The sequence below is a fragment of the Symphodus melops genome, assembly GCF_947650265.1.
Source record: "Symphodus melops genome assembly, chromosome: 5".
NCBI lineage: Eukaryota > Metazoa > Chordata > Actinopteri > Labriformes > Labridae > Symphodus > Symphodus melops.
Window position 1 is genome coordinate 17,675,937 of NC_136695.1, and position 17,163 is coordinate 17,693,099.

The window sequence follows — 17,163 nt, forward strand, 5'->3', positions numbered from 1 at the left end:
AGAGCTGAAGTAGCCTACTATCACCACAAGAGGTCCACCGCCCGGGCTTTCCCCTAACTGAGGGCTTCACCTCAACAACTCAGTTTCCCGTGAGTCATTGCGGCTCCCCCCTCCCATCTCGCGCCTTCCCTCTTGTTTCTCCTCAAACTGCTAGCCGTCGGAGTGTGTTGTTGTTGAAGCAATGATGGCGGCAGCGGGATGCGGATCAGCAACCGCGGCTGCCGTAGGAGGCCAAGGTGGAACCGCCACGGCCAGAGGTCGTTTCCCCGGTCGTCCTTGGTCGTCACGCAGTCGATTGCGCTCCGAGAAGCGGTGGCAACTTGGACGATCAGGCTCAGAAGCTGATGATGTGACTAACGGAGGGCCAAGGCCCGCAAACCTGGTTCTGTCGTTAAACGAAGACCAGTCTCACTTGCGCTTACTCGGGATAGAGGCGAGCCACAGGATTCTCGGTCAGTCTGGATACAGCTCTAGTGGGAGTGAAGAGGTGAGGTCCCAAACCGACCCAGGAGTTAGTATCTTTATTTTCATTTTCTCTCATGTGTGTTTGTGTGTGTGTCCGTTTATAAATGCGCGTGAATGAGTGCTGTGTGTGACTGGTTACTGTCCTGGAGAAATGTCAACACCGACGATAACTAGCGTCAAGCTTGGTGAGCTAACATCACATGCTAACCTATGTTAGCACTGTGCAGCTTTCCCCTGACGTTTAATGGACCCCGATACCTCTTCAAAACATCACCAGTGGGCTTCATTTTAACCCTGCGCTGCACAGCAATTATTCACAAGTAATTTAAACTATTATAATGAAAACAAATGATGATTTAAAGATGCAGTGAATGAGTATGCCAATGTGTTACCAAGCACCGTAATGATAGTGTTCATGGCCCGCTGTGTAACAGGCCAGAGCAGCAGCCAACTTAAAGTACCAACACAAAGAACGGGAGGGCTAGCCTACAAACATGCTAACTGCTAACTCTCTGTTTTCATACGCTGTCCAGATGCGTGCTGCGTTTCTCTGCCAGACAGCAAACTCAAATCTTGCAGGTGCCCACTTCTAGTCTAACGGCAACATAAACACAATTATTTTTCTTATCTTGGTTAAAACTAATTGTCTCTTCTGAAGGAAGGAGTGGGCTAACTGCTGTACAGAGGAGGGGATGGCTAATTGCTAGCTTGTGTTACAAAGCACGAAATGTTTAAATGGTGGTGCAGTGTGCCAAAGCCAGTGGCTCACTAGTAATAACGTGAGCAGCACACCTGCCGGCTCGTATGTCTAACTGTGTTATAATACAGTAGAGCTGTTTTTCAAGCACGAGAATAATGTTCAATAAGGTTACCTGGAGGGAACCGAATTACCGCAGGGTTGTTTTTTTTAAGTCAGTGTAGGTGTTCACGGAAACAGCCCAAGTATGGTTCAAGCTAATATTATAGATTATATACGATGTTAAATTAACCACGCATAAAACAACGTTTAACATTTAAAGTTCAATAGGGTTTTCCAATCGTCTGTCAATTGTATTCTTGCTGTGCATTAAAAATAAGATGAGACGAATGAAAGTGTTTGGTTTGAATGTGGATAAATGAAAGTAATTGTCCATTGTCTGTCATTGTTATTTTTGCATTGATGCCTAAACCTAAACTTTTTTTTGCTTGCCTTGTTTTATTAAACTGATATTGATCAAAAGTGCTAATATTGTCATGCATTATTAATTTTAAGACAGTATATTTATTTCTATTAAAAAAAGAGAGAGAGATCTGGTTGGTGCATATAATGGAAGATGATTTGAAACTTGACATGAACACTTTACCAAATAAAAAAACATTTTGATTATGGCCGTGCTGACGTTGTTGCAGACTCCAGCAGGAGGGTGTTCAAACGCGTTGGGTGTTAACTGCTTCTTCTTGTTTTTCAAGGGAGATGACTTTAGAGGGTTTGAAGCTGAGAGGAAAAGCTCAAAAGGACCTGTGAGGTCACGACAAAATCCTTCCAAAGGTATACAACTGTGTATTATTGATTACATTACATATTTCTGAAGAATTAAGCATGCAACAAAATAAAAAAGGATGATTGTTTTCTGACAGATTTGCACTTAACCGGTGATTCTTTTCTTTTTTCAAAGGTGATGCTCTCAGCGCAAAATCCAAACGACACAGTGAGAAGCTACCACTTAAAACACCGGCAATGGGAGCAGCTATCACCCCTCCTGACCCTTTAAAAGATGTTAAACCTTTCGAGGATACACAAGTTTTATCTCCGGAGGTAGAGCCTGCAGAGGATTGCAGGAAAGGCCCGAAAGGAAAAAACACCATGGTTCGTCAGTCTGCTAAAAGTGGAGCTTCATCAGCATCACCAAGGATTACTATAAAGTTGGTGGCCAAAAAGAAAATGAAAACTTTGAAGGAGTCCCATCTAAAATCGTCAAGGAAATCAAAGAAAAAGGGAATTCAGGATCAGTCTAATGCCAAGGACATTCAGGGTGACCAGATTTCAAGTGCTCGCGTCAAATTAAAAACCGAACCACCGGAGGATAAACATGGCAACCAGAATAAAGGAGGAGGCACTGTACCTGCTAGAAGGCGCGGGAGGTCTGCTTCAAAGACGGAGCCGGTTGGCCAGACAGCTGCCAAAGTTTTGGTGGATGAACAAAGAGAGTCAAAAGAGAGAATATCAGCGGATCAAATTGAACCTGTACAAGACAGCGAGGCTGTCGAGCCAAAAAGAAATGCAAAGATGCTGAAGCAGAAGGACATTGTGACAGAGCAAGGTCCTGATGTAAAACAAGCAGTGACTCGTAGGAGCCGTAGAGTCAGTCAACCTCTCGCTGAAAAGAGCTCAGACATTGCAGCTGAACCACAAAGTCTGAGTCAAAATGATAACATTTTGACAGAGTCGACGACGGAAGTCTCGAATACAGTTGAGGCCAAACCACCTGCAAAGAGTGGAAGACGAAGGCAAAGTAGGAGGCTGAACAAGGATGTCACAGCGCCAGAGAACCAAGGTTCATCATCCACAGAGACTGATCACTTAACCGGTCATGGTTTGCCTTTAAAGAAAGAAGAAATGAAGGTCCCGAGTTTAAAGTTTCTAAAGATCAGAAACCCAAAATATGATGTGCAGGCCAGTGGGAAGAACTCGACTCGGAAGAAAAAGCGGAGAAAATTTATTTGGACCCTGACATTAGTAAAAGGGAAAAGTCAAAGACAGGATGCCAACGTTGCTGTTAAAGGAAAGGACAAGCCTGTCAGTGAAGTGGAGGAGTTGACATTATGTGACATCAGCGTCAACAAGAATTTAAAGGGGGTGGATAAAAAATCTAAACTGGATAACTCTGCCCCAAAGGAGTGTAAAAGCCCGGACGATAAGGAGAAGAGTTTTCAAAACATGGCTGACGTGTCATTTGAGGAAAAGCTATCTTCACAGGTGGAAAATGAAGTGCAACACATGAATGAAACACCTCCACAAGAAATGTCCAAAACTGACAGTGGGAAAGTTCCACCCCTGCAGATCAAAAAGGTCTCCTCTCCTGGTAAACATAAAAGCTCAAAGCCCTCCTTTTTGATTCAGCAGGTCAGTCCCGTGAGTGAAAAGAAGGAGGCTTTTCCGAAAGATCCCAGTGAAGATAATGAGGAACAGTCATTAACTCCTGACGTAGAGGTCAGACCTACGAGGAGATTAAGAAGGAGGACAGCAAGCTTGGATTCGCCACAGAAAAAACCCAGCATTCAAAAACCAGAGAGCACTCCCAAACGCAGGAATAGAAAGAGTCCACTGGATGAGGTGACCCCACAGGTGCATGCTGAAGATCCTTCTCAGGCTACAACTGAAGATGTCTGCTCACACAGTCTTCCTGAAAACGCGGGCCAGCTTTTGGCTGAGGACCCCTTACTGGTAACAAGCTTGACCTCCTCTAAAGTTCCTGAAAAGGACTCCTCTGAGGTCGCTGATGAGGCCTCACAGGTGCCAGTTGAAGTGTCTCCACAGAAAGTGGAGAATGAGGTCGAACCGCAGATCAAAGAGGCCAAAACATTGCCGGTACAATCCACACCTAGAAGATGTAGGAATAATAAATTAGGTAAAAAGAAGTCTGTTCAAAGGAAGAAGCCTGTCGTCTCTCCTAAAACGGCTGTAGAGGCAGAGTTGACAACAGTTGAAACTGCTCTCCCTGAATCTGTCCTACAGGAAGATACTCCTCCTCCAGTAACAGAGGGGAGTCAGTCACTAACACAAGATTGCTCGCAGCCTGAAGAAAAACAGGACACTGTGTCAGTGCAAGAAGAGCAGATACATCCACCAGTTAAAGAGGAAACAGATATCCAGTTGATAGATAGTCAGCCATCGGTGTGTCCACCCGAGTGCCCAACGAGCGATCCAAAAACATTGTGCCTACAAAAGAAGTCTCACAAGAAAGTAAAAAAGAGGCGTAAAAGTTTGATTGGGCAGCGCCAGAAACACAAACACAGGGCAAGAGACGGCAAGTTTGCTCCACTCAAAAGATCGGAAAACAGTCAAAACATTGTTGAAGGGGAGGGTGACATTCCTACTCCATTGGCAGCTAGCCCACAGACCCAAAGCACCAAACTTATTGGGATACAGAAAATGTATAAAAAGAGACAGGCAGGCCTTCATTTTATTGGGTCTAAAAGACCCAAACCCCAAGCCAAAATCATTTCTAAGCTGTTAGAAATTGGGCTGGACAAAGAAAGTTTCAAGGAAGAGGAAACGGACACGTTGGTGGACATTGGACGACCGGATGTCGTCGAAGCCCATCCTGTTAAATCAAGCAAGTTTGTGAAAAACATCAAACACTTCATCATGCCTGTTGTAAGTGCCAGGTCCTCGCGGGTGATCAAGACCCCACAAAGGTTTATGGACGATGCCGGGATGTCGGTCTTGCCGCGAAGAAACTCCCCAAAGAAGGGCTTACAGCTCGGCTTGCAAATGCGTCCCGCAAAGAGGCGAGAAGATGGGACGTGCAGATCAATATCTCCTATCCTACCTGTCGACGAGGAGGACATATTGAGTGAAGCTCAATTGGACATGGATTTGTTTTCCGCTCAGGATCTGGACGATGACATCGATTTAGCTGACAGCCTTTTATCCGAGAGAAAGAGCAGCAGTGCTGAGAAGAGGAAGCCTTTCTCGAAGAACTCCAGTTTCAGTTGGCACGTGCCTGAAGAGTCGAGCGAGGAAATGTTTACACTTGACCAAACTCTAGAGAGTGAATGTGAACGTCTGTTTTTATCCACACCAGTCGACACGCCCACAGAGCTACCTGCTGACCCCCTGGACCACCAGAAAAAGAAAAGCACCCCTAAGATGAGTAAACAAATGGCCCACCTTAAGATCTATCAAAGGCTGAATAAGAACCACACGGGGCTTCCCAAAAGCAAAACCCCACTAGACGCCGACTGTGTGAGCAAACCCACTCAAGCTCCCGTAGATTTGGCTGAAGGGCTGGATGATGAGGCCATGAGCATCAGCCTGAGGCAGAGGAATACCAACACAGAGAGGAGCAAATCCAAGCTCAAGATCGAAGACCTTGATTCCCCTGGAGTGGTGAGGAAGGTTTCTGTGTGCGTGAGAGCAACAAAATCCAAGTCCATCACAATTCAGCAAAGTAAAGAGGAGGACGTAGCAGGGAAAGACACCGCCCGACATCCGTCAGGTAAGGAAATCTTTCAAAAAGTACTTCTTTCTTAAATACCAAGCAACACAAGCCTTTTCATGAAATATTCCCTAAGATATATATTTATTAAATAATTGGTATTGGTGACTATTTCAACAGACGAGCTGCAGTCCTTACAGACCTCTGGTGCAGGAGAAGCTGATTTTCTTGGACTCATGGAGAAGGGAGCTTCACAAAGAGCGCGCCTCACTGGTGCAAATAAAAGAATGTTCAATCTGCTCAAGAAAGCCAAGGTCCAGCTCATTAAGATCGACCAGCAGAAACAGCTGAAGTCCTCGGGGGTAAGATCATCACATCCTTTCAATCATTTGTTCTTTAGATTCTTTGTGTTATCTTGTCATAAATGAGAAGGGAGGGGGAGAGAGTGTTCGACTACCTTGTTCTAACAGCACGCAAGCATTAGATATGGTGTCGCATCGGGCATGATGGCACTTTGTAAAACAAGCTAACAAGCTCTATTAAGTGAGAAAAGGAAAGCGAGTGCCAGGTCCTTTTTAAAACCACCTCCTTCCCCGTTTAGCTGCCGTCTACGCGAGCGACAGAGAGGGAAGTAGAAACAGCGCGCCAGGGTAAAAACGGCGCGTCGCAGCTCGTTTGCAGTCAGGACGCTGTGATTGGAAACAATAGAATCAAGCTGATTTTGTCGCTGATGCTCACTGGAATCGCATGCTGTCAAGACAATCTGTAAGGTTTATATTCATGTCAGGATTTTGCCTTTTGATCCTGCAGCTGTTATCTGGCCCGAGTGGTGCCAGGTCCCGGGATGTAAGCTCTAAGAGACAGAGGAGGAAGCAGAGGGTTCCACTTGATCCTAATGTTCCTGTCAAGACTGAGTCACCTCAGGGACTCGTAAGTGGAAAAAAACCCCCCATGGATCTAGGATACAAATCTATAAAATAACAAGTTTTTGTTTTTACTCAAAATCTTCAAGAATAAGTCTCTGTTCAGTCTGGGTTTTTTTTTAGTTGTCTTTTCATCAGTCTCTCTATCTTGATATTTAAACGAAAATCCCTTCTTTCAGCCTCAGGTCATCTCCCCTCTCTGCCAGGAGTTCCGTAGAGCAGGAGGTCCACGCATCAAGCACGTGTGTCGTGCTGCGTCTGTGGTGCTGGGCCAGCCTCGGGCCTTAGTACCAGATGACATTCCCAGGCTTAGCGCCCTGCCTCTGCATGAACGAACAGGCATTTCCCCCTCAGATGTCGCTAAAGGTACATTCATGCTGATCGACTCATCGGGAGTCGCTGTCATTAGAGAAAATTAAAGTGAATGATTTGTATGCAGCAATTTGGATCCCTTTATTTATAGAATGCAAATATATTAACTAAGTCTATCTGATAAAGTTGTTTTTACAATGAGTGTTTATAAAGCTGAAAGATTGAATTTAGAAAACGGCTTTCCTATAAATCCTGATATTCCACACATTTGAGTTATTGTGAGCTTCTGTGATTCTATTTGAAACTATAATCTTAAGAACATTTTAGAAGTGTCTTTAGCTGCATGTTGAATTCTGAACAAATCACTTAACTGACTGACGGACGAACGTCTCTCCTCGCAGACGTTGGGTCTCCCTCTGAGTCGGATAGTCCCGGACTGTCGGATGCAAAGGTCACCAAGGTCAAGAAGCCGTCAAATTTTGTGAAGCGCAAAGGACTCGGGCCGTTTGGGTATCGCTCACGCAGGTGTGGCATTTGCAAAGGCTGCAACCACGAGGACGATTGTGGCAGATGCATGAACTGCCTCGACAAGCCTAAGTTTGGTGGTCCCAATACCAAGCGGCAATGTTGTGTGTAAGTTTACCCACTCTAAACCCTTTGTAGTAATGTGAGTACATCAATGAATCAAAAATAATAAAGAACTCTCTTTTTTTAAACTCAAGATACAAGAGGTGCGATCAAATTGAAGAGAGAAAAGCTCGAAGACTGAGTGGAAGAACAGCACCCAAAGGTCATTTTTCATTGAAGCATGCCAGTGCCATTTTCCTGTTTCTTTTTTCAAATTAGATTCTTACCTCTTGGGGGGTTTTTTTATTATTTTTTTTTAGGCTCCTCTAAGCGACGGCGTTCCTCTCCAAGTGGGGGTCATTCAAGTAATGACGAAGGGAACGACGGTGCTGCGGATTCACCATCTGGTCTCCATGGTGATGGCAGCAGTCCATCAGTGCGTAAACAGCCAAAGCGTGTTGTGAAGCCCAGAGTCTACTTCGACTTAGTGGACTACGACTCTGATCTAGACGACAAAGCTGTCCATAACTCCGCCTCACCAGCCAGGAGAAGAGGTGCAGGGCCCCGTTTAAGTCAAGGTAACATCTGAGGAAAAACAAACGTATACAAACAATTAGAATTGTTTGTATACGTATTTAGCATCTATCACCATATGAGCCATCTGTCCCTATATATGTGTATTTAACATTATTGTTCCTGTCTTCCTTAGACTTTGTGTCGTTAGATGGATTCCTTGGAGACATTTCAGATGATGATATCAGGCAAAGAAAGTCCAGCTCACACCGAGTACCATCTGGTCGACGTAAACCTGAGAAGGTGGTTATTTCTCTTTTTTTCTCTACCGATGCTAACAACCTCATTCGCCTACACATACTTTAATTTGTATCTCTATGCTACACTTGATGTGCTCCATCACACTTTGAATGCTAAGGCTTTGTAAAAGCTGCTGGTAAACATGGGCGCAGCGTTTGTTTAACCCACTTAATGATATATTTTCAACACCCGGAAATGCAAATCTGCCAATTCTCTCTGGGGAAAGATGCCAACTGTAGTTCCGTTTAAATGCTGCCAACCAAGGTTTTGGCATGGTGTAGCTTACTGGCTAGCTCATTCCTCTAGTTTCTTTTACAAAGGTTTGGACATGAGTTCAATAGACCCAGTCCTTGCAGTTCTTCTTTACGCTCTATTTAACTGAGGTGTGTAACACTGAGGTGACCTCCATATAAGTGAGACCTAGTTCAAGCCTTGTGCACACTGAGAAATTGTGTTTGAACATTTACGTGATGGCTGTCTCTCAGGGTTCTTTGGAGCAGACTCCCCCCAGTGTCCTGGCTGCGTTGGCCCATGGATTTGAGCAAAGAGAAGTTGAGTCTTCTAAACCTACTCACAAAATCCGGGTTGACTTCAAGGTACGTCACATAGCACAGAACATGAAACGTATTGTGATATTGACACACTCCTAATGAGACGATGTTCATTCATGAATACACTTCTCTTTCTGTAAAGGATGACATTTTTATCAGGTGCTGTGATTGGCATTCAGAACTATTACACATTCACACTGTTACTGTATAGATTCCTAGACTTCGTCTTAAGTAATTTACTAGTTGTATGTTTTATCCACTAGAGGTCCCTGTTATACTTCTATTCAAAAATCAATGTACTGCTTGACCTCTGAAATGTAACTCAACAATTCTTCCATGATGAATGACCACAACTTTGACATGAAGTGAACTGAAGTTAAACTGTTAATCCCCCCATTCTCTTCTTTTTTTTTTTTTTTATTTAATTTTTTTTTTTTATAAATGTTCTCAGCAGTTATAGCCTCAGTCTCAGTTGTTGATTGTAGAAATGGTCTTCTTGTTTTCAGGAGGACTGCTCTTTGGAGAATGTCTGGAATATGGGTGGTTTAAGTATATTGACTTCTGCGCCGCTGATGCCACCCTACGTCTGCCTTCTTTGTGCCAGTAAAGGGCAACATGAGGTAACTACATTACACTCTTTCTCTTCATTTATTACAGATGTTTGTTTAGGTCAGCTAAATCTTTAACTTTTCTTTATTTTTTTAAGGTATTTACTTTTGTGTTGTACCATATTATTTAATGACTCAGATTTTCACTACATTGTAAAGTTGGAGAACCCTTTCCTTGTGCAGATGCTGTATTGCCAAGTATGCTGCGAGCCCTTCCACCAGTTTTGCCTGGAACCAGCAGAGCGTCCCTCAGAGGACAATAAGGAAAACTGGTGCTGTCGTCGCTGCAAGTTCTGCCACGTGTGTGGTAGGAAAAACAAGCACTTAAAGGTACAACCTGCTTATTTGGCTTGTTTTGCTGTATTTTTATGTTGGTGTGCTTTGGTTCAGTTTTCTAAGTGTTACTTGTGTCATGTCTCTCTCAGCCATTGTTGGAGTGTGACAGATGCCAGAACTGTTATCACACCTCCTGTCTGGGCCCAAACTATCCAAAACAAAACAAGAAGAGGAAAGCTTGGGTTGGTTCAGATTTTCTTAAAACCGAAAATAACTGTTTTAACTGCATGTGCGCCAATATTGTGTTTCATTGATTGCTGGTCCTGACGTGAGCTTGTCTGCGCAGGTTTGTATGACGTGCATCAGGTGTAAAAGTTGTGGCGTCACGCCGGGAAAGAGTTGGGACACTGACTGGAACCACGACAAAGCACTCTGTCCCGATTGTTCTAAGCTCTATGATCTGGGTAAGAATTCAGCCTTGATACATTTTGCCGTGTCCGTCGTCATCCACCAGTACTATTCTCAACGCCTCCTTTTTTTATTAGGTAACTACTGTCCAATCTGCTTCAAGTGCTACGAGGACAATGACTATGACAGTCAGATGATGCAGTGTGGCACCTGTAACCATTGGGTACACGCCAAGTGTGAGGACCTAACAGGTGCGTTTCATATTTGACTCCTCGGAAGACAAAAGTACCCAAAGAGAAAGTCCGTATTCGCATGCATGTTGGTTTGGAGTTTATTTCACTGCTAACTTCCTGTCCCCCTCTTTGATCCTTTCAGATGAGCTGTATGAGATCTTGTCCAGCTTGCCTGAGAGCGTGGTATATTCATGTCGGCCCTGTAGTGTGACCCAGCCCAGTGCCTGGAGAGAGCTGCTCTATATTGAGCTCAGGTCTGGGGTGGAAAAGGTGCTCGCTTGCTTGCTGTCCTCCACTCTCACCCAGCACCTTGTTACCTGCTCAAAGGTAATGACAATCAAAAAGTTGTGTTTTTGTTCCAGCCCCCTGAACACTTACATTTCATTAACAACTTTACTTGAATTGATGTTTGATTTGTATTCCTATTGATTAGAGTGTTTCAACTGTGTTTTGCTTTTTGCTCCAGTGTGAGAACTTGGCAGATCCTGAAAGTGGAACGGAAGGGCAGCCGGCCTGTGACCTCCGTGCTGTTGGCAAGAAGTTTGACAAAGGCCTTTATACCACTTTGGTAAGTTTACAACCTCTGATTTACTGTCTAAGAACTACATTGTAAATGTCCACCAAGGTGTATAAGAAATGTTCCGTAGGAATAATTGTAGGACTCCAACAATGCAATCTGAACGGCTGCTGAGAAAAGTTTGTTTTTCCTTCAGAAAATGTTCCATGAAGATGTGGTTCAGGTAGTGCGAAAGAGGCTTGAGCAAGAGGAGGATCTACCAGAGGAGCAGAGACCCACTGCTCTTGCACGCTCTTACTACTTAAAGGTAAAGTATGGATGAGAAGAGTTAGAGTATCTTACATTATTTGTTGCTAATGGGAATTTGAGTTACTACAAAATAAAGCTTTGAGAACTTTTTAAAATGCAGGCGAACCTTTATTTAAAACACACTTTTTTTCTCTTCAGCTCCTGGAGGAGGTATTTAATTGGTTCAGCAGCCAAGACCCAAAGGTGTGGAACTCTTGTACCAAAGACTTGCCCATGTAAGTGACATTTTACAAGTAAACATTATTTTGAAATCCCTTTATGCTTTAATGTCTCATGCAAAAAAAAAAACCAACCCACGAATTCTTGAATGCTTCTTTTAAATAGGGGCATGCTGTCTCATGCTGTTGAACCTCCTACGACGGAGCACATTTACGCACAGTGGCAGGAGAGGGAGGAGCTTGCATCGATGGCTCCACTCGGGCTCCTTCAAGAGGACAACAGTCAGAGCTTAGATGTCAAGGAAGAAGAACCTCTTTCTCCAATACCTGGGGAGCTAATAAGCCGCAGCCAGTTCAATAGGGCTGCAAGGCTCAAGTTCAAAGGTAATGTTCTCAACTGAATGGGAAGGATGGAGCAAGTTGTGGGTATTTTACTCTGATCTTGTGCAGAGGTTTGGCCCCTAAAGTTTTTACTTTGAATGTTTTGAATAGGGAGACGAGGGCGTCTTTCAAAAACTGATCTAGACACTGGATGGTCGAAGGATGATGAGAGACAGTGCTCATTGTGCCAGAAGTATGGAGACCTTAAACCAAATGTAAGTTGTGTGTTAAAGCATACAAAAAGTTCATAACTTTGACTACAAATGTATAAACTAGAAGGGGAACTTCCTGTAAACCCTATACAAACATCACTTATTAAATACTTTTGCGATTAACTCAATACTTACTTACTTCTACTTCACAGGAAGCTGGCAGGTTGCTCTTCTTGGGCCAGAACGAGTGGGCTCATGTCAACTGCTGTCTGTGGTCGGCTGAGGTGTTTGAAGAGGACAACGGGTCACTACTACATGTACACAGTGCGGTCACAAGAGGCCGCTTAATGGTTGGTCATTAATCTACCGTATTTATTAATTAACTTGTTCGTTGCTCACGATTTCTAACAAGGAATCAGGAGTTTTATTATAGTAAAACTTCCAGTTTGTCTGATTCTTGATTGCGTCTGACACTTTGAATCCAAACCCTCTCCGCAGCGATGTGAACGCTGCAACCACACGGGTGCCACAGTGGGCTGCTGCCTGACATCTTGTCAGAGCAACTACCACTTCATGTGTGCCCGCTCCCGTCACTGCGTGTTCCAGGATGATAAGAAAGTTTACTGCTACAAACATCGACATCTCATCAGCGGCAGGGTAAATTTGACTCTTTTATTTGTTTCCTAATTAAGTGGCTCAAAGTTTAGCCATTCTACATGGTAATGTCTTCATTTTTCCTTTATCCTCCAGATGATTACTGGTCAAGAATTTGAAGTAAACCGTAGGGTGTACGTGGACTTTGAGGGGATCAGCCTCCGCAGAAAGTTCTTGACTGGACTCGAGCCAGAACTGATCAACGTGATGATCGGTAAGTGCCTTTTTTTTACTGCTGGTTTTGTACTCACTACCGAACTGTAACTCTCCTGAACTGTTGGTGTGCAACCAGTAAGCTGTATCCACATTGTCTCCACATAGGTTCCCTTCAGATTGACAGACTGGGTAGACTGACTGAACTTTCAGCATTTAAAGGAAAACTGTGTCCTGTTGGTTTTCAGTAAGTAGTCACTTATGTTTAAATGTTCTAAAAATATGTTCAGTGTGAAATAGGCACTTAAAAAATCTCATTTTTCTCCTTAGGTGTTCTCGTTGGTACTGGAGTACAGTTAATCCATTGCGTCGATGCAAATACACATGTACTGTCCGAGAGGTCCAGCCAGTTGTCCCTGAAAAGCCAGTCGAGGAGATGCCTGACCGAGGAGACAATCACACCATCGCTCACAGTCCCTGTCCAATGCCTGGTGTGTATACACGACAAAACACTACAGTACATCAAGGTAGACCAAATTAGAAGTCGTTCTATACAAATGTTTTATGACCCTGCAGAATCTGAACCCCAAGAGACTGATATCATTGAGTCCCAAACTCTGACGGAGGAAACCTTTGTGCCAGGACCTCCAGCCAAATCAGATCATGGTGCAAGGCCAAAGATTCCCAGCTATCCCCAAACCAGGAGACCAGCTGGGGGAATGTCCCGACCACTACCATCCCCAGGTAGAATATAATTCCTGTTTTATTTTTTAGTAAGAATTATTTCCCTAATAAAAAAAAAAAATGTGATTCAATCAAAAACTTTTTAAATTCTGTTTCATTATTTTGATTTATTATCAGGACTAACCCAGGCAAAACCCCATCACATCTTAACCATAAGTGATCTAGAAGAGACTCGAAGGGTTCTTCGCCACAGCCCACACCCTCAGCCCACAGGCCCCCGCAGTCACATGTCCCCCCCTCATCTCGGCCCCCTGAGTGGACCAATCACCCTCCGAGCTGGAAAGTCCTCCCTGCCGACCTCCCCGCTGTTCCCACTCGGTGCTGCAGACAACTCCATTAATCCTCCGTCGGCCCGCCAAGTGGCAGGCAGAAGTGCTTCCTCAGTCCGTTCATCTGGAAATGCAATGACCCGTTGTACCTCGCCGTTCTTCCCTCAGTCAGGCTGGCAGGACAATGCAGGAGGCATTTCCTCTCCAAGTCTGTCTTTCTCCTCGTCCGTACATCTACCCAGAAATCGCCTTTCATTTGATCTCAGCCAGCCAGACTCAGTAGAGGTGCCGCACAACTTCTTAGCTTCCCCAGAACCTGAAGACGTCTCTCCAGCAAATGGGACGTCACCCCAAGAGGACTTGAACCAACAGAAAGGTGACAAAGACTTCCCCTATGGTTTATTCCACAAGGACCCAAGCATCAGTCTCGGACAGGAGATGCGGACAGAACTTGAGATCGAAGAGACGCTCCTCAATGAAGGTGTGGCAATGAACTGCGGCGGGCAGATTGTGCTGGAAGGGGATGATCAAGAGGAATTTTGGCCAAAACCCCCAGAGGTACCTAAGAGGAAGAGTCTTGTTGCAAACTTGCCACGCTCCGCAGCATCAGCCAGGGATGACTTGGGCAACTCCTCCGATGACGATATGGAGCACTATTTTGACTTCTCAAGGACCATTGTCACCTGTCCCAGTTCAAAAGATCGCTCCAAGTCTCCCTCCTCCCCCTCATCCCGACCTTTGGCTCAGCTGGACGGCATAGACGACGGCACCGAGAGTGACGCAAGTGTAGTCGCCAACGATGACGCTCAGAAAGTGGAGGGTTCTGGTCAAGCTCAGATACAAGCTAAAAGTCTGAAAAACAAGAAAGCCCCTGAGTTGGAAACGCTTAACGGCAAACAGGCAGCTCCGAGTCGATCCCCCGAGGCATCGTCAAATAAGACAATCTCAGCTCCCAGCAAAGATTCTACAAATAGTTCCCCTCAGGCCTCCCCTAAGTCCAACAACTCCCCACTTCTAGAGGAGAGATTGACGCATCCTGTGGGGAATCAGGAAAATGTGCTTCCTAATCCAGTTCATTTACTCCCTTCTGGAACGTCTCTCGTTCTTGAGAGTTGTGAGTCTAGTTCACACATGACCGAGATGGTTTCTTTGTTAGAGGGAACACCTCATGCCCAACAGTCTGACGGTAAACCTCTGAATTTGGAGCCCAGCAGTAGCAACTTTGTGTCACTTCCTGAGGGGTCGACCATAGTGAACCATGTGACGGCTGATGCAGAGGTACCCTCATTTGCAGAGTCTGCTGAAAACTGTCAGGGCGCCCTCCTGGATCTTCTGCAGCCTTCCCCTTTAGTGTCTACAGATGGACAGAATCCCTCTCCAGGCAATGGAGACTCGCTGCAGATGTTTCCTTGTATACCTGGAATAAGTCAGCCTCCCCTTACAAGTATCACACTTCAGCCTGTAACGTCCTTAGACGACTCGACAACCTTCCCGTCCACAGGGTCTGCCAAACTCACCACCCTCAGACCGGTCGGAGATCTGACACAAACGCTGCTAAATGCCGCCCCACAAATCGATCCTGTGGCATCCGCTACATCAGGCACGTGTCCCCCGGCAGGGGTTTGTCGGACTGTCTCTTTACCTTTCCTCTCCACACAAACGCAGCCATTGGGTCCTACAGGTGTCACCATCGTGTCTTCATCTGCGTCGATATCCTCACTGACTGGACTCTCAACACAGTTCACAACAGCTCAGCCCCCTCTCCAAACCACATCGGCCCCTGTCATCTTGAATGGTTACAACTCTTCGTCGGTGGCTTCTTCCGGACACACCATCTCCATCAACTTTTCCACCCCTCGGCCAGCTTTGGAACCACAGCAGCCAGTGGTTCACCCGGCTTTGCCCGGACATGCTATCCTTACTGTGAAGGAGGTTGGAGGACCGAATGTTGATCCCACGCCTCATGTCCTGCTGGTGAACCGTCTCGGACAGATCTTTGTGAAGAACCCAGAGAGCAACACCTTCCAGCTGCCCTCTCCCAACTCCCCTTCCTACAACTGCGTCACTCAGATCGCCAACTTGCTGCAAAGCAATGCACTGTCCGCCACACTAGCTGCAGCTGGTAATATGAGCTCTCCACTCCCCGGGTCCAGTGTGGCAGCGGCGGGTCCTCCGTCAGGCACACCTGCAGTTCAGAATCCGATCTCCATAACACAACTGCTTTCTAACAACAGCAACGATGTGGCGGCTTCAGTTAATGCGAAGAAGGCGAAGAAAAACTCCAAAACACCAAAAGACGGTTCTGCTCCCGAGGTGAAAAAGACGAAGAAAAAGAAAGAGCCCAGTACATCCAAAAAATCCAAGACCTCCAAGACCTCAGGTCAGCCTGCTCCATCTGCTGAGAATCCTCCTACCACTCCAGCTCAAAGTGCTCAAGCAATTATCAATCAAGCCATGGCAAGTAACTACACACCCAAGTGGAGTGGACTTCAAACGCTAAGTCCTTCCTCACTGGTTCTGCCACCCGGCCTATTGATTGAACCAGAGCCCCCAGTGTCTCCTCCATGTCCTTCGCCGAAACCAGCACAGGCTCCCGCAGCACCTCGCCCTCGTACCCACGTCCGCATGAAGAGAGTGTCTTCGCTTTCAGACCGCATCGTCACAAAGAAGTCGAAGGTTGACTTCCTCAAACCAGAGCCCATCAGTGAGGATGAGGAACGCCGTAGGCCAACCTTTCAAAGCATCTCCAGCAGGGCGTCGGGGGTCCGCATCAAGACCCCAACGGTGAAAGGTGTGCTGAACCTAGACGAGTTAAAGAAGGAGCACGTGAGCGATTCTGAGAGCTCAGGGTAAGATTTGACTCATCTATGTTTTAAGGTTGTTTTTCAGTACTGATTCGTTGACGGGTACGAGCAATGAACCTTAACCTTAAAGATGCTGGACGTACTATAGAAAACACTAAGTCAAGTAAAGAAAGTAAATGGAGACATTGTTGGCGATGATGAGAGCACACGAGAAAGAGTCCTCCTTTACGTGAGGTTACCTTGTTTATATACAAGGTTTTTTTTTATTATTGTGTTACGTAAGTTTCTTGTCTGTAAAACTTGAATTCTCTTTTTTGTCTCAGGTCAGAGCCGTGGGATTACATGTCTCAGGGGGAACACGGCAATCAGCAGGCGTGGGAAACTGTGGGGCACAGCGCTCTCTCCGACTGGAAGAAATACTCTGGTAGTTGTAACTGCATACTTTGAAACATTTTTTGAACATCACATGGTCTGCCACATACAGTGTAGCACTTACTGGATGATGTGTTTAGCTGTATTATTAAATACAGTTTTGTATAAATGGTGTCTTGTTCAGGTGCTGCTTCTACATCTGATGATGAACCACCGTCACCTGATGAAGACGAGGACTATCGAACCAATAAAGACATGCCACACTTAAGATTTGAGATAAGCAGCGATGATGGTTTCAGTGTAGAGGCAGACAGTATCGAGGGTAAGGCTCTTTTTTTTTTTAACCACTTATC

At 45.3% G+C, this 17,163-nt stretch overlaps 1 protein-coding gene across 2 annotated transcripts in view; it reads left to right on the plus strand.

Annotated features, from left to right (window-relative positions):
- kmt2bb (lysine (K)-specific methyltransferase 2Bb) overlaps window positions 1-17,163 on the plus strand; it is a 22,951-nt gene continuing 5,788 nt past the window's right edge. The window contains exons 1-31 of one of the 2 annotated variants that reach the window (XM_079343146.1): window positions 1-511; window positions 1,915-1,993; window positions 2,121-5,666; window positions 5,787-5,968; window positions 6,417-6,536; window positions 6,709-6,895; window positions 7,243-7,474; window positions 7,564-7,631; window positions 7,729-7,986; window positions 8,118-8,224; window positions 8,707-8,817; window positions 9,279-9,392; window positions 9,564-9,710; window positions 9,806-9,898; window positions 10,003-10,120; window positions 10,202-10,315; window positions 10,440-10,624; window positions 10,764-10,865; window positions 11,011-11,121; window positions 11,262-11,338; window positions 11,448-11,665; window positions 11,774-11,877; window positions 12,027-12,164; window positions 12,313-12,471; window positions 12,565-12,682; window positions 12,790-12,868; window positions 12,952-13,112; window positions 13,198-13,365; window positions 13,483-16,483; window positions 16,762-16,862; window positions 16,995-17,132. In XM_079343146.1, the coding sequence (XP_079199272.1) occupies window positions 182-511; window positions 1,915-1,993; window positions 2,121-5,666; window positions 5,787-5,968; window positions 6,417-6,536; window positions 6,709-6,895; window positions 7,243-7,474; window positions 7,564-7,631; window positions 7,729-7,986; window positions 8,118-8,224; window positions 8,707-8,817; window positions 9,279-9,392; window positions 9,564-9,710; window positions 9,806-9,898; window positions 10,003-10,120; window positions 10,202-10,315; window positions 10,440-10,624; window positions 10,764-10,865; window positions 11,011-11,121; window positions 11,262-11,338; window positions 11,448-11,665; window positions 11,774-11,877; window positions 12,027-12,164; window positions 12,313-12,471; window positions 12,565-12,682; window positions 12,790-12,868; window positions 12,952-13,112; window positions 13,198-13,365; window positions 13,483-16,483; window positions 16,762-16,862; window positions 16,995-17,132 (10,666 nt within the window). In that variant the 5' untranslated portion in view covers window positions 1-181. The remainder of the gene's footprint in view (window positions 512-1,914; window positions 1,994-2,120; window positions 5,667-5,786; window positions 5,969-6,416; window positions 6,537-6,708; window positions 6,896-7,242; window positions 7,475-7,563; window positions 7,632-7,728; window positions 7,987-8,117; window positions 8,225-8,706; window positions 8,818-9,278; window positions 9,393-9,563; window positions 9,711-9,805; window positions 9,899-10,002; window positions 10,121-10,201; window positions 10,316-10,439; window positions 10,625-10,763; window positions 10,866-11,010; window positions 11,122-11,261; window positions 11,339-11,447; window positions 11,666-11,773; window positions 11,878-12,026; window positions 12,165-12,312; window positions 12,472-12,564; window positions 12,683-12,789; window positions 12,869-12,951; window positions 13,113-13,197; window positions 13,366-13,482; window positions 16,484-16,761; window positions 16,863-16,994; window positions 17,133-17,163) is intronic. The other variant, XM_079343147.1, reaches the window with a different exon arrangement.